Source organism: Acinonyx jubatus, chromosome C1 (assembly GCF_027475565.1).
Source record: "Acinonyx jubatus isolate Ajub_Pintada_27869175 chromosome C1, VMU_Ajub_asm_v1.0, whole genome shotgun sequence".
In the NCBI taxonomy this organism is placed as follows: Eukaryota; Metazoa; Chordata; class Mammalia; order Carnivora; family Felidae; genus Acinonyx; species Acinonyx jubatus.
The window spans coordinates 48,222,336-48,237,913 of NC_069381.1; the positions used below are offsets into that span (position 1 = coordinate 48,222,336).

General features: G+C 42.7%; 1 protein-coding gene across 1 annotated transcript in view; it reads right to left on the reverse strand.

Moving 5' to 3' along the window:
- LOC106974984 (cytochrome P450 2J2) overlaps positions 1-15,578 on the reverse strand; it is a 30,168-nt gene that overhangs the window by 12,317 nt on the left and 2,273 nt on the right. Inside the window, exons 2-5 of the mRNA XM_027059039.2 lie at positions 7,199-7,361; positions 3,372-3,521; positions 2,808-2,968; positions 100-276 (exon numbers count right to left, since the gene is read on the reverse strand). Coding sequence (XP_026914840.1) covers positions 100-276; positions 2,808-2,968; positions 3,372-3,521; positions 7,199-7,361 — 651 coding nt within the window. The remainder of the gene's footprint in view (positions 1-99; positions 277-2,807; positions 2,969-3,371; positions 3,522-7,198; positions 7,362-15,578) is intronic.

The window sequence follows — 15,578 nt, forward strand, 5'->3', positions numbered from 1 at the left end:
CTCCCAGGTTTGTGGTAATTTGTTACAGCAGCAATAGGAAATGAGTACACTCCCATTTGCTCTTTAAGAACAAACAGGAAACAACTCTGATTTCCTCACCTTTTCCATCTCCTTGAGGTAAGCGTCAATAAAATCTCTTGTTTGGTCAGGATTCCAGTCTCTCTTGTGGTTTTCAATCATCTGAGCAACGAACAATTTCAGTTTCTCCCAGTTGCTAAAGAGTGTTTGGTGGGGTCCAGGAAGAAATTTCATAATCCATGGAAATACATTGTAGAGCTAAGTGAGAAAAATGAAACACTCAGAGAGACAATTTGGTGCCAATTTTTCGCTTTTTGAGACAAAACAATGGATATTCTCTTTCCATCTCTCACTTACTGGCTCTTAAAACCTTGGGGTCACCTTGACTCTTGTCTGTCACCCTCTAGCAAAGCACTTCAGCACTCCATCCAAAATGTGTCCAGTTTCAGACCACGGCTCACCACCCCAGCCACGTTCCCCCCTAACAAACACCCAACATTTCTCACCTGGATGCTGTGCTAGGCTTCATCAGCCTCACTGATTCCATTCTTAACCCCCTCCAGGTCTGTTTTCCAGAGGTGCCAGGGGCATCACTTTATACCTTCATCAGATCATTTCACTCCTTGGCTCTCAATCCTCCAATGACTTGCCATGGCTTTTGGACAAAGCTCTACATCATGCTCCTGGCCTATAAGCTCTGCATGGGCCAGCCACCACACACACCTCTCACCTCCTTTGCTATCACTTCCCGCCATCTTGCTCTTTCTCACTCTCTCCAGTGCAGCACCACTGGCCCTTGTGATGACATCAAGGATGTTCTTGTTTGGGTCTTTGCATTTGCTATTCCTTCCACCTAGAACACTCTTCCTCTGAAACCTGTATAACTCTGGCCCCTCGCTTCATCAGGGTGCTGTTCAAATGTCACCTCCTTGGAGTGGTCTTAGCCTGATGATCCTATAACCCCTGCCAGCCTCTCTCCGTTCCCATATCCTGTTTTATTCTCCTTCATGGTAATTATCCCAAGTGTGTGTGTGTGTGTGTGTGTGTGTGTGTGTGTAAGATATAGATAGATGATAGATGCATGTCTTATGGATTTGTCTGCCCTGCTATGATGTAATCTCCATGTAGATAAGACATATTTTACTGAAATAAAGTATTTTTGAAAACATTTTCTCTAATAATATCTTCTGGTAGAAAGAAGCATGACATAATGGAAAATCACTCAGACTTAAACAGATACAGGTACAGGTCTATTAGCTCTGCTGCTTTCCAGCCATAATATTCTGTTGATAATAATGACGATGATGATAACAATGATGTAATCTGTTGCTCCTTAGTTTAACCAGCTGCCAGTGGGGGGCCAGGATTTTTTCTGGTGACTGACCGACATGAGATCCATACAGCACCTAGGACGGAGCCAGCGGATCACTATCTGGATTTGCTTACACACTCCCATACCTGCTTGCACACACCATGACGCTCCATTTCATCTTTCAAGGTTTTTTTTGCAAGAATTAACTATGGTAAAGTATGTATTGCTGTCCATCAAGATGCCTGGCCTATGTGAGGACTCCAAGAAATGCTTATTATTAGCCTTACCCTACTGCCCCTTCCAACCCTCTCAGGAATTACTTTTCCCTGGGGAAGATAAGCTGGGTACCCACTAAACTCTCATGACTTCCTAGGTTCTGCATTCATGGGGCCAAAGAACATGGGGTTATTGAATTAGGGACTCCTATGACTAGGAATGAGAAAAAGGAATTCAAAAATAACTTTGATAATAATAATGATAGCTCACATTCATTGCACCCTTTTAATGTGCATGGAATCATGCTAATGCTTTATCAGTTTTGACTCACTGGGTCCATAAAGCTCCAGGCAAAGATGTTTGTCAGGAATAAATAGAAACAAATCCACTTCTAGATACAAGAAATGTGACCTTAATAGTTGGGGCTGCTTTGGCCATAGAAGTGTCTTCCAAATCCAGAAAAGTGGCTGAGAGACCAAGAAGCTGAACAGAGTTTTTGACAGACTCACAGACCCAGAGGGACAAAATGGAGTACAGGGCCCACCAAGGAAGGGGTGAAGTTTGAATCCCAAGGGTCTGTACCCTATGGAATGAGAAGATTGATAATATCAAGTGCCGATGGGCATGTAAGTAGTGTAACTGCTTTTGAAACCTTTAGGCATCTTTTATGTCCCGGTATAAATTCAAGAGAAATGAATGGACGTGTCCACATGAACAACTGTACAAGAATGTTCATGGCAGCTTTATTCATAACATCCCCAAACTAGAAACAGCCCAACTGTTCATCAAGACAGGGACAGAGCAACAAACAGTGGTGTATTCATACACTGAAATACTATTCAGGATTTAAAAAAGAGCAATTAACACAGACGAATCCGCAATCTGCGGAGGGAGAAGCCAGGCACCAAAGAACACTTCTGGGGCAGGGGAGTGCCTGGGTTAGGGAGGGACGTGGAGGGGCAGGACTCAAAAGGCAATGGCAATATCACGCTTTTTAAAGAAAACAACATGGATGCATAGGTGTATATCATGTAACGTTTTGTACTTTACATGAATGTTAGAAATGCTCTTTGTTTGTAGTAAATATCTGGTTATATTATCAGAAAACACTAAAGTCAACAGATTGACTTCCACTAAGTTTGAGTGAAGTCAGTTTCAAAGGGTGATATTTTAGCTTAAACAAACCAAAAGGTCAGAACCCATCTGTTTTGAACATCGGCTCCAATATTCTAGCCCAAGATATTGAAAGAGAACCTCTTACCTGGCATCTCTTTGATGCCTCCTGAAAGGTGACGTCATCCAGCAACCTCAGCAGTTCCTGAAACTGTGCATCCTCATAGTCAAAGCGTTTCCCAAAGGTGATAGAGCAAATAACATTGGAAACTGCATTGTTCATCTTGAAGTGAGGGTTAAAAGGCTGTCCTGGAGGTGGAAGAAGAGACGGATCTTTCGGATTGGTTTGTTTCTATTTTCTACAGAGAGTCTCCTCTACAGGACATAGGACATAGGACATTTTAAGTATAGAATCGCCTATGAGGCTCTAGCCACAGTCCCTTACTTAGGGTCTGACATATAGCAAATCGTCAATACTTGGGAAGGCAAGCTGATGACCACGGTTTAAAACTGGTAATGTGTTTAATATTAATCTTCCTGCACTTAATCCTAGAGCTCTATGAAGGCAAGGTCATGGTTAGCTGTTCACTACAATATGCTCAGTGCCTGGCACAATGCTGGGCACAGGTTAGGTATGTAAGGCACTTAATAAGCATCTGTTCAATGAATGAATGAGTCACAATCTCCTGCACCTGTCCTAGGAAACACTCACCATTCTCCTCTTTTATCGCTTGGATGAGGTTACGGGCCTCCTCCTGAATGCATTCCTCTAAGCTCTTCTTTCCTAGACCAAAGTTCTTGAGTGTTGCCAAGGTGAACCTTCTTTGCTCCTTCCAAGTCTGGCCATTGGACATGATCAATCCTGGAAGGAAAAAAAAAAAAGCCAACATTATGGTTTTCTTATTCTATAATGTAAATATCTGGCAAATGGTATGGCAACGTGCATTGGTGGGAAGGAAAAGGGCACTGAGGCACTTGAAAACTATCCAGAGATACAGTAGATATCTCTGGATATGCAGTAGATACAGTGGCTAGCATTACTGCATTGCATTGCTGGCACTACAGGGGCTTTGGTATTTTTACTGCATTATGTCACTGGTACTTACAGAAACACTATGAGGTAGGTATAATCATTACGTTGCCCTCCCATTTTGCTGATGAGAAAACCTTGGCACAAAGGCTAACGTCAACTTTGTAAGGTTACAGTTAGTAAGCAGCTGAACAGACGTTCAAATTAGATTCCAAAGCCCATGCTTTGATTGCCAGTCACATAAGTATATTTAAGTATTAATTTTATGCTACATACTAAGAATGCACCCATGGACAAGAAAAATCTATACCCGTAAGGAGGTAAGGCTTTCCAGGAGACTCTTATCTAAGCTAGAACTTGAAAGATGAAGGAATGACTCAAGAAAGCAAGGAAGACTATTCCAGGCAGAAATGGCACATGGAAAGGCAAAGAGCCAACCCCTCCCCCCCACAAAAAAAAACCCAAAAAAGAAACACAAAACCCCAGAAACAACTCAGTGTGTTCAATAGACCATCATCTGATTTCCAACACAGATAAGGCCACACTCCTTTGTTTTCTTCACCTCCAGAGTGTTCTGCAACCCCTTTTAGTGTCTGGCTTTGGCCTCCACCATTTCCACAAGGCAGCCCTCTTTGTCAGCCTGGGGAAACTTTTCAATGTTATCTTGCTTGATCTTTCAGTAGCACGGAGCGGAGCACTTCTTTCCTGAAGCCCTCCCTTCCAGCGTTGCTCAGGACAGCATGGCCTCCAGATTTTCTCCCTTCCCATACCTTATGCTGGTTCAACTTCTTTTATCAAATTTTGAAGTAATGGAGTACTTCAAGATAAGGTCTAACACCTCTTCTCTTCTCCCTCAATACTCCATTCCTGGAAAATCTCATCAACTCCTCAACTTTTAAATGGCATCTGTTGATCGTGACCACTTCTTTCTGCCCCTGAGCTCCAGACATACACAACTGTCTGCCTGACTTTGCTGACTTAAAAGCATTTCAAACTCAGCGTATCCATGACCGGCTTCGTGATGCTCTCCATACAACTCCCCACTCAAGCCAAACTAAACACCTGCCCTCTTCCACATGAGGCAGACATTTGGGTGTCCACCTCAACACCTCACTCTCCTTTCCATCGCCCATGATTTAGGTCATCCTATCTTGTTGGATTTACCCCCTGGATACCTTAAATCTATGTATCTTCACTGCCACTAACCTGGCCTAACCTACTGTCGTTTCTTGCCACCTCCCTAGTCGAAGCTAGTACCTTCTCTAAGCTAAAATGCTGTAATAGTCTCTTGCTCCCTGTATACCATTTTCTACACTGCCACCTACATAGGTTTTACAAATGTACAATGTAAACATGATGATTCCTTTCTCCACTTGAAACCATTCTATAAATATGGGGGTACAAGTGCCCCTATGCATCAGCACTCCTGTATCCCTTGGGTAAATTCCTAGCAGTGCTGTTGCTGGGTAATAGGGTAGACCTATTTTTAATTTTTTGAGGAACCTCCATACTGTTTTCCAGAGCAGCTGCACCAGTTTGCATTCCCACCAAGAGTGCAAGAGGGTTCCCGTTTCTCCACATCCTCGCCAGCATCTATAGTCTCCTGATTTGTTCATTTGAGCCACTCTGACTGGCAGGAGGTGGTATCTCAGTGTGGTTTTGATTTATATTTCCCTGATGAGGAATGACGTTGCACATCTTTTCCTGTGCCTGTTGGCCATCTGGATGTCTTCATTAGACAAGTGTCTATTCATGTTTTCTGCCCATTTCTTCACTGGATTATTTGTTTTTCAGGTGTGGAGTTTAGTGAGTTCTTTACAGATTTTGGACACTAGCCCTTTGTCTAATATGTCATTTGCAAATATCTTTTCCCATTCCGTTGGTTATGCTAAGTGAAATAAGTCATACAGAGAAAGACAGATACCATATGTCTTCACTCTTACGTGGATCCTGAGAAACTTAACAGAAGACCATGGGGGAGGGGAAGGAAAAAAAAAGTTAGAGAGGGAGAGAGCCAAACCATAAGAGACTCTTAAATACTGAGAATAAACTAAGGGTTGATGGGGGGTGGGAGGGAGGGGAGGGTGGGTGATGGGCATTGAGGAGGGCACCTGTTGGGATGAGCACTGGGTGTTGTATGGAAACCAATTTGACAATAAATTTCATATTAAAAAATAAATTAAAAAAATAAAATGAAAAAAATCACTAAAAAAAAAAATTCTAGAGTTTCCCTTGTTATTGAGCATAAAACCCAATACCCTTAGCAAGAACTTGCATGAACAATTCCTGGCACTCAGCAGCTGAATTTCCCTTTAATTATCTCTATTTAATCCCTATACTTGCCACATGGGCCACCTTTCAGTTCCTCGAGTTCACTGTCCTTCTTCCCACCTAAGGGACTTTTCCTATTCTATTCCCTCTGCTTGACTGCTGCTTCACTTTGTTAAATTGATTGCCATTTATTTACATTAGCTTTCCTTGAATCCCAGGGCTAGATGAGATGCCGCTGATAAATGCATCCTGCACCCAGTTTAATGATACTAATGCATTAAGTTATTAGCACTCATTGATAGTGTCTTTCTGAATAGAATGTAAGTTCCCTAAGGACATGGATTTTGTCAGCACTACTCATGGTCATGTTGCTAGTACCTAGCACCGTGCCTCACATAATAAATGGAGTGGAGGTAGCGTTAAAAGACAAACTATTTCAAAAAGCATCTGGGAAAAAAAAAAAAAAAGGCTGCTTTGGTGAAGTAATACATTTGAGTTATCCATTTAGATTTTTAAATGTTTATGTTTATTTAATGACAGTTGTAAGTGTTCATGCCAAACTGTTCCAACACAGAGTGGAAGGCTCGAGATACCTTGTGGGGCACAGCCCTAACAAGAAAGCGGAGGAACTAGAGGCAAGAAGAGGGACTTCCATAAGGAGCAGAAGGAAACGGTGCACATGAATTTTCCCAGGGGAAGAGATTTGAATGGAAAGCAGGAAGAACAAGAATGCATTGACTCTTCCCCTGCTTTCACTGAGTAATCAGTGCTTCCAGAGCGAGTTCATGCAGGAGACGAAGCTTCTCTCAAATCCCTGACAGGACCCTGCCAAGTTCTCTAAAGTGCCTTTTTAAAAAAAAAAAAAATTTTATGTTTGTTTATTTTTCAGACAGAAACAGAGCATGAGCAGGGAAGGGGCAGAGTGAGAGGGAGACACAGAATCTGAAGCAGGCCCCAGGCTCTGAGCTGTCAGCACAGAGTCCGATGCAGGGCTTGAACCCACAAACCATGAGATCACGACCTGAGCCAAAGTTGGATGCTTAACCGACTGAACCACGCAGGCGCCCCTAAGAGGGTGCCTTTAATAAGCAAATGTGGGAATCCAGCTTTCTTTAATTGTAGGAACTTTATAATGGCCCAGCTCCCTGGGAGTATTGGAGAATTACAGTCACAAGGGCACCTTTAACAGATCATAAAAATATCAAGCATACACCCCGTACATTAGTTAAGAAACTTACCATTGTTCTTAAAGATACGTTCTCGGATAGGAGTTGTAGGGCGGTTCACAAAGTTTTGGTTCTGATCGACAAGGACTTCTTTGATCAAGGGCAATCCAGTTATAAGAACTAAAGACATGTCACCGAGCTGCAGGCTAAAAATGTTTCCATACTTCTCCACAAGCTGAAAAATAGTCAAATAGTCACAATTGATTATGCACATGTCCACGTGTCCAGGAATGGAGGGGCTGTGTGTCGCTGAGGAAGATCTTGTACTGAGCAGAGTCTGTGTGTGCACCTTGGTATGATGGGAACGTTTCTCTCTGCTCCCTCTTTCCTCTTCCTCTCAGCTAGACTAGGATTAAAATCGCTCCAGGATGTGCTTCTATACCTCATAAACATTCATTCATATATTCAACCTACACCAATTGAGTGAGCATCCAACACTGTCCCAAGAACAAGACATGAATATGTAACTAGAATAAAACAAACAAGGTCTCTAACCTCAAGCACCTTAGAAGCTAGTGAGGGGGGCAGAATTCAGAACATGTGACTCACCAAAAAAAAAAAAAAAAAAAAAAAAAAAGGCTGATATCCTTAGTGTAACTCTGGGTTGCAAGCATGGACTTCTCAGTAAATCATACGAGTTTAACTGGAAGAGAATGTCCCCTTCCTCAACACGTGCTAGACAACTGAAAATTCATGACAGGGCTGAGGCCAGCTGTGCGGAAAAGCACTCTAGTTCCGGAGCTATGTGGGCATCTTAGCTCTATAGTTGGCTAGCTGTGGCTCTTGGGAAAGTTGCTTCACAGTTTTTGAGCCTCAGCTATAAAAAGGAAAAAGTGTTCCTCCCTTAAAGGGTTCTGTGAAGAAGAATGAGAGCAACAGTGTGAAAGGCACTTTGTTTTCTGGTACCTGGCGCACAGCCGCTTGAGTCCCTGAGGAACAAACGGGCTCTGTGTGCAAAGGGATGAAGACACACGCTCATGGCAACAGAGAGGACGAGCGCACACGGGGATGTGCTGGAGGAGGGCACATGGACGCTGGGGGCCATATTAGGCCCCTTCCTCTGTTTATCTCATTTGATCTCGCAGCCAGCCACCCTGTGGCATTAATGATTTTCCTTGTCTTTTAGAAAAGGAAAAAGGAGTCGTCGAGGAAGTAATGTCACCGAGATGACAAAGCTATTGAGTGGTGAAGGGAATTTTCCAGGCGTTAGGGAAGATCTGAGGACCAAGACTTGAACCTGAGAAGCCCCCAGGCCCTTAGAGTTCAGTGGGAGGGAAAGAAAGAGGGAAGGAGGCAGGAAGAGAATGGAAGGCTGTGTGGTGTGTACAGACGTGGGCTGGATGTGCAAGTGGGCTGGATGAGAACGAATGGCTACTAATCAAGGTGGTTCCTGACTTGTTCCTTCAAGAGACGACTCTGAGTAGACCCTACGCCTGCCTCTTGTCCACCTGGGGTTGTGGCTAGTTGCAGGCAGTGGTACCAAACAGAAGGGCCCCATTTCCTCCAGGTGTCTGTGGCCCCTCCTTCTCAGTCTCCATGCACGCATGCTCCCCCTTGTCACCCTTAGCGCCTAAGACCCCACCACTCTGCTCAGAGCAAATACAACAGACTACACCAGCCTCATTCCGCCTCCCTGCCCCCACATTAAAAACCAAGCCCGAACTCAATCTTCCCTTGTTCTCTCAGCCCAGAGCCTTCCATCAGTCTTTGTTCCTGTCTAGCTCCTATCTCCCTGGAAAGAGTAAAGCCAAGATTCCCTCTCAAATTCATCTGCCTCTAAAGTACACGTCTTTGTCTCTAAGACATAGCAGGAAAGGGCCCATAAAAATCAAGCAAAATCTTTTTTGTTTCATCTTGCTGACTGCCTCGATGAACTTCTTAGTCTTTATGAGAAAGATTTCTTGACTAATTTATTCTATTCAGAAAAGATGTTTTTGGAATGGGTGAAAATCTCGGATTAAGCTAAATGACTCCTGACAATGTGCACGTACAACCTAGAATCTCAGCTTATACTTGGAAGGAACAGAGCACTCCATTAGTATTTGCTGAACTGAACGACTTCAGAGTTTCTCCTCTATCAGCTCTCCACCCACGTATGAGTCCGAAAGAACTGCATCAGAAACTTTCACGGTGGGGCGCCTGGGTGGCTCAGTCGGTTGGGCGTCCGACTTCCGCTCAGGTCATGATCTCACAGCTTGTGAGTTCGAGTCCCGCATCGGGCTCTGTGCTGACAGCCTGGAGCCTGGAGCCTGCTTCGGATTCTGTGTCTCTGACCCTCCCCCACTCACGCTGTGTCTCTCTCCTTCAAAAATAAATAAACATTAAAAAAAATAAACAAAAAAAAATTGAAAAAAAACTTTCATGGCATACTCAGCTGTGTAAACATAGGTCAAATGACCTCCCTGAGCCTGTTGACTATGGTGTTGCCTAACAGTTCCTACAGGCACTGGGCTGGGCACAATGCTGATCGCTTTACATGGATGTAAGCATATGACCCACCGGGTATCTGAAAAGACTTTGTAAGGTAGACCATACTGTCGAATGTACAACCATAACCAAGTCATCACTCAAATGAGTAAGAGAACAAAAGAGGTGAAAAATAGGATGATTCAGGAGGCTAAAATAGACTCAATATCAGAAAGGAAAATAGAAAAATAAGAAAAGAATTAATGTGGGAGCTATAAAAGGTGAACAAAAGTAATAAGAGGGAATTTGACACAAAGGATTAAAAACCCCAAATGTGGGATTAAGTGCTTACATAATAAGGTGGAGCGAAATAAATGTTTAGAATAATGAAAAATTAGAAGAGGGGGGCGGGTTTAGTGAGACAAGTGCGTGAACTACGATTACCAAGAGAAAACTGGGAGAGATTCCACCTCATCTCAGTTCTTAAACTCAAGAGCCAACATAACAAAGACACAAAGAGAGGAAAAGTGTAGCAATTCTCACTCCATGGGCAGCAGGTGAGAGGGTGTGCTCCCCCAAACTCTGACCAGCATTGAGCTGTGTGTGTGCACGTATCATTCAAATAAGCCCCCTAAAATGCACGTTGTTTCTATATGTTACTAAGATTTATCATCTGTTCCCCAATATGTACAGTATTGTATTTTTTTCAACTTTTAAAAAATGTTTGATTATTTTTGAGAGACAGAGAGAGACAGACAGACGGAGAGACAGAGTGCGAGTGGGGAGGAGCAGAGAGAGGCAGACACGGAATCCAAAGCAGGCTCCAGGCTCCAAGCTGTCAGCACAGAGCCCGACGCAGGGCTTGAACTCACGAACTACAAGATCATGACCTGAGCTGAAGTCAGATGCTGAACCGACTGAGACACCCAGGCACCCCCACAATTATTTCTATCCAATAAAGCAAAGAAGAAGAAGGAGGAGAAAAAGAGGGGGAGGGGGAGGCAGAGAGGAGGGGGAAGAAGGACAGGAGAAAGAAAAACAGACCTAATGAAATTAGGAATAAACCATCGTTAACGATGGTTCTTACTCTTTTTGAATCACAGAATCCTTTGAAAATCTAGTGTATGGCATGATCCGCTCTCCAGTAAACTCCTGTACACATGAGCACAGTCATGCATGTAGTTTCAGGGGTTCACCAGTCCCTTGGGGCCCATGAGCCCCTGCTAAGAATATTGGCGTCACAGGTAGTTCTTGGGGTCTGTGCTAGGCTTCTGAGAACAGTCTGTGGAAAGCAAATTCAAGTTCGGTTCTATACATTTCTATAAAATGCTTAAGAGTTGCCAGGCACCCCGTGACATTGTTATGTTATAACACATGGGGCGGTACAAAGGTCAATATGATTCGGTGTTTTCCTACGGCATCAAAGTCTCTTGAGCAATGCTGACTGCAGAAAACACTAACGCACAGCACAAGTGATACATGCTATAGTGCTGGTAGAAAGGAACATGAAGCCATTGAAAGAAGAAATGAATCTCCACCCCAGATGTATTAGAAAACCTCTAAGGGGCACCTGGGTGGCTCAGTCGGTTAAGCGGCCGACTTTGGCTCAGGTCATGATCTCACGGTCCGTGAGTTCGAGCCCCACGTCGGGCTCTGTGCTGACAGCTCAGAGCCTGGAGCCTGTTTCAGATTCTGTGTCTCTCTCTCTCTCTGACCCTCCCCCGTTCATGCTCTGTCTCTGTCTCAAAAATAAATAAATGTTAAAAAAAAAAAATTAAAAAAAAAAAAAAGAAAACCTCTAAAAGGGGATGGTATTTCAACTAGACCTTAAACAAAAGCTGCCAGCAAAAGGACATGTAATGTGGGAACAGGATACGCAAATACAAGGTAGGAAAATGGAGGTGCTCAGGGACAAGTAGGCGGTGTGGTTTGACTGGAATGCAGGGTTCATTAAAGAGCACTGACCATGTGGTAGGTCAAGGCCAAAGGCTGGGGATACAATGAGTCCTTAACTTAAAGCACTTCCCAGTCTAATGGAACATATGGAAAAATAATCAGTTCTTATGTTTACGATTCTGTACAAGAAATCATTTGACGAGGGAAAATAAGGAAGCACATAAAGGGAACCAGGCACCAGGACAGGTTTCCTGGGAAAAGTATCTCCTCACTTGAATAAGGAGATAGGAAACAAGGCTGGGCAAGGCAATCCGAGATAGATTGAGGACAGCCTTCATGCCAGCTGAAATAGTTTGGATCTAGTTTTGCTTGTAATTAGGAGGCCAAAGATGTTAGAATAGGAGACGTAATGTAAATGAGTGTTTAAGAGCTTGGATTGTGAAGTCATACAAATCTGTTTGAACCCACTCACAAATCACACTCACTGTGTGATTTGGTGGCAAGTTATTTAACTTCTCTGTATCTCAATTTCCAAAGGTATAAAATGGGGGATGTTGCGGGTTCCCATCTTTAGGATTGTTGTGATTAGTAGCCACAATACTAATATTAATAACACAATTACTTGTTGTTATTGATCTATCTGGGAGTATATTTTAGCAAAGGCATTCTGATACGATATTGACAACGGAATGAGGAAGAGGCCAGAGAGTGGAATAGTGGAGCTCATCCAGCCACTAGGCAGACAAGGGATGCCTGGGATGCAACAGCACTGGCTCTCCTTGAATTTCTTGCTTTAAACTTTTAAAGAAAGGGGAATAGTGGTAGACGTGGAAATGAGTATCAACTATGTGCTTGGCACTCTGGCAACAAGTTGATATTCATGAAGTTATCTGGTTCTTATAACAATCCTAGAAAGCATTTTCAGCATTCAGAAAAGTAGGCACAGAGATTTAGCACCTAGCTTGTGGGCATAAAGTCTGGGCTCTAGAGAGGGGCTTCTGGGTGGCTCAGTCTGTGTCTGACTTTCGATTTTGGCTCAGGTCATGCTCTCACAGTTCGGGAGTTTGAGCCCCACATCAGGCTCTGCACTATCTGTTTGGGATGCTCTCTCTCTCCCCCTCTCTCACTCACGTGTATGCTCTTTCTCGCAAAATAAAAATAGTTAAATGAAAGGATGAAGATATTCTCTTTTTGTGAGTGATGGCACTGTTAACTAGCCACATGACTTTCCAATCAAAAACCACATTCCCCAGCTTCTCCAGGTGTAGCCAGTGGGACATGAGTAGTGGTGACGTGCGCGTTATCCGGGTCTCATCCTTAAATGAAAACTGCTTGCTCACTACCTACCCCGTTCCCCTTCCCGTGGACCAGAACTTACACACAGTGGGGTTGCAGGACCAGAGCACAACAGAGAAGGAAATGAAGTTTCTGGATCGTCTTGAGGTATAGAAAGCAGTCTCCCTATCCCAGGCTTCCTGCCTACATCTGAACTCATTTGTGGGAGAGAGGTAAATTTCAATCTTTTTTTACACCACTGTATTTTGGGGTCTCTGTTATAAGCAGCTCAATGTGTACCCTACCTAATACATTTATCCACCTTATCTACCATTTTCCCACTTTAGTACAATAAACTTTTCTCTTATTTGGATAAATGCTCCTCTAATTGGCCATATAGCCATGATAGAGAAAGTTTTAAAATATAGGGGGAAAAATACAAGGAAAGTTCCCATCATACCATTTAAACAGGCTACTTTCTTCACGGTGCTGTTGCTGTGTTTTAGCTCACGCCACTTTGTCCCATTTAAAATCTCCTGTCCCCTGAACTCCGCGTGGCCACTTGCCTAACATCCATTTAACGCTCAGCTCAATTTATTCCAACATTCTACACGACATTATCTCTAGGGTTTCCCATTCCCAGGGATCCCATCTCTTGATACTTCGTTTGGTTACCAAGAGTCTACACCACACATTGCATCATATGCTGTTTTGTGCTGTGCCTGTCATACGGTAAGGGCTTCATAACCGTGTGTTCGATAAATGAATCCATGAATAAATCAGTCATCCTTTCACTGTCATGAAAAGTCAAGCAGCCCAAGTACAGAATAGGTGTAAGTGTCAAACAGTTCTGGATTGAAGTGCTCGTTTTGCCGTCATCTATGCTGAATAACTCAAGCAGACAACTTTATTATTTGCAGCCACTTTCCTCAGTGGCAAAGTGGAAACCGCACCAGCTAATGACGAACCTGTGTGTCTTTTGTGAAGAGTAAATGAAAATGAACAGATAAGTCCTCCTACAGGATCTAGCAAATAGTTGGTACTTAATGTTTCCGAACTGCTAGAGTGTAAATTTAGTTATAACTAAATACACCATTTGACTCCATTTGTTTTACAACCAAATACATAAAAAATGCAAACCTGTATGCAGTAAAATTTAATAGTTCTGATGAAAACATCGGGCCATGGATAAGATCCTAGCCTCGGTTTCATCACTAGCCAGTTTGATGACAGGCAAATCATTTACCCTTTCTAATCACATCTATCTTAGTAGTAAACCAGAGGCACACATCAAATGTATGATTTCATACAAGATTGAGTAAAAGCATTCCATTTTACTCCCCTACTATTCATGACACTAATTGGCACAGACAAAAATAACTCCAAGAAAGGCTTGCTTTCTCTAGACAAAGTTTCAGAAAAAGGCTAGCCTAATAGGACAGAAGCGGTTTTTTTTAAAGTTTATTTATTTATTTATTTGGAGAGAGACAGAGACAGCCTGAATGGTAGAGGGGTGGGGATGGTGGTGGAGAATCCCAAGCAGGCTCTGCACTGTCAGGGCAGAGCCTGATGTGCTGCTCAAACTCACAAACCCTGAGATCATGACCTGAGCCGAAATCAAGAGTGGGACGCTTAACTGACTGAGCCACCCAGTCAGGACAGAAGCTTTTAACTTTATAGGGTTAAGTGTTTAAAGCAGCTATAATATGTTTTAACAAACAATTACAAGTACTCTCAAAAATTTTAAATAGAAAATCTTACCAAAGAAATAAAAGATAGGTATAAGAACCAAAGGGAAAAATTAAAACTTAAAAATGCAACTATCTAAACAAAAACTCAGGAGAGCAAATCAATGGTAGAAGGGTAATGACAAAAGAACCAGTGAAACTTGAGAAGATCAACAGACTGTATACAGTCAGGACAGCACAGAGAAAACAGATTGAAAAGAACAAAAACTGAGCCTCAGGGACCTACGTTAGAATAACAAAAGATCTAACATTTGCACCATCAGTGTCCAAGAGTCCCAGAAAGGAAGGAAAAAGACTGTGGAATTGAAAAAATATTGAAGAAACAATGGCTGAAAACTTCCCGGCTTTGGTAAGAGATCAACCTACAGATCCAAGAACCCAATAAACCCAAAGAAATCAACACCACGACGTACCATAATCAAATCTCTGAAAACTAAAAGCAAAACGACTTCTCGACAGCAGCAGAGAGAAACAACTGATTACTTATGGGGAACAGCAATTCAAATGTGGTTTCTCACTAGAAACCACAGAGGCCAGAAAGAAGTGGCACAACATTTTAAAATGTTGAATGAAAGAAACTGTTAACCTAGGATTCTATATTAAATGAAAATATACTTCAGAAACGAAAGTGAAATAAAGACATTTTTTAGGTAAGCGGAAGTTATGAGAAGTTTTTTGCCAGCAGACTGACTCTAAAAGAAGGGTTAAAGAAAGTTCCTCAGGTAGAAAAGAAATGATATTGGTAGAAATTTGGAAAACTGTGAATAAAGAAACAGCAAAATAAGGGTAAATAAATGAGTAAATGTGCTTAACAGTTAAAAGCAAGTTTATAATATTGTCTGATGTGGTTTTCAATATAGAGAGAGATAATATTTAAAAAAAATTTTTTTTTACATTTATTTATTTTTGAGAGACACAGAGACAGAGCACAAGTGGGGAGGGGCAGAGAGAGAAGGAGACAGACTCTGAAGCAGGCTCCAGGCTCTGAGCTGTCAGCACAGAGCCCAAGGCGGGGCTCGAACTCACAAACCGCGTGAGATCATGACCTGAGCCGAAGTTGGACGCTC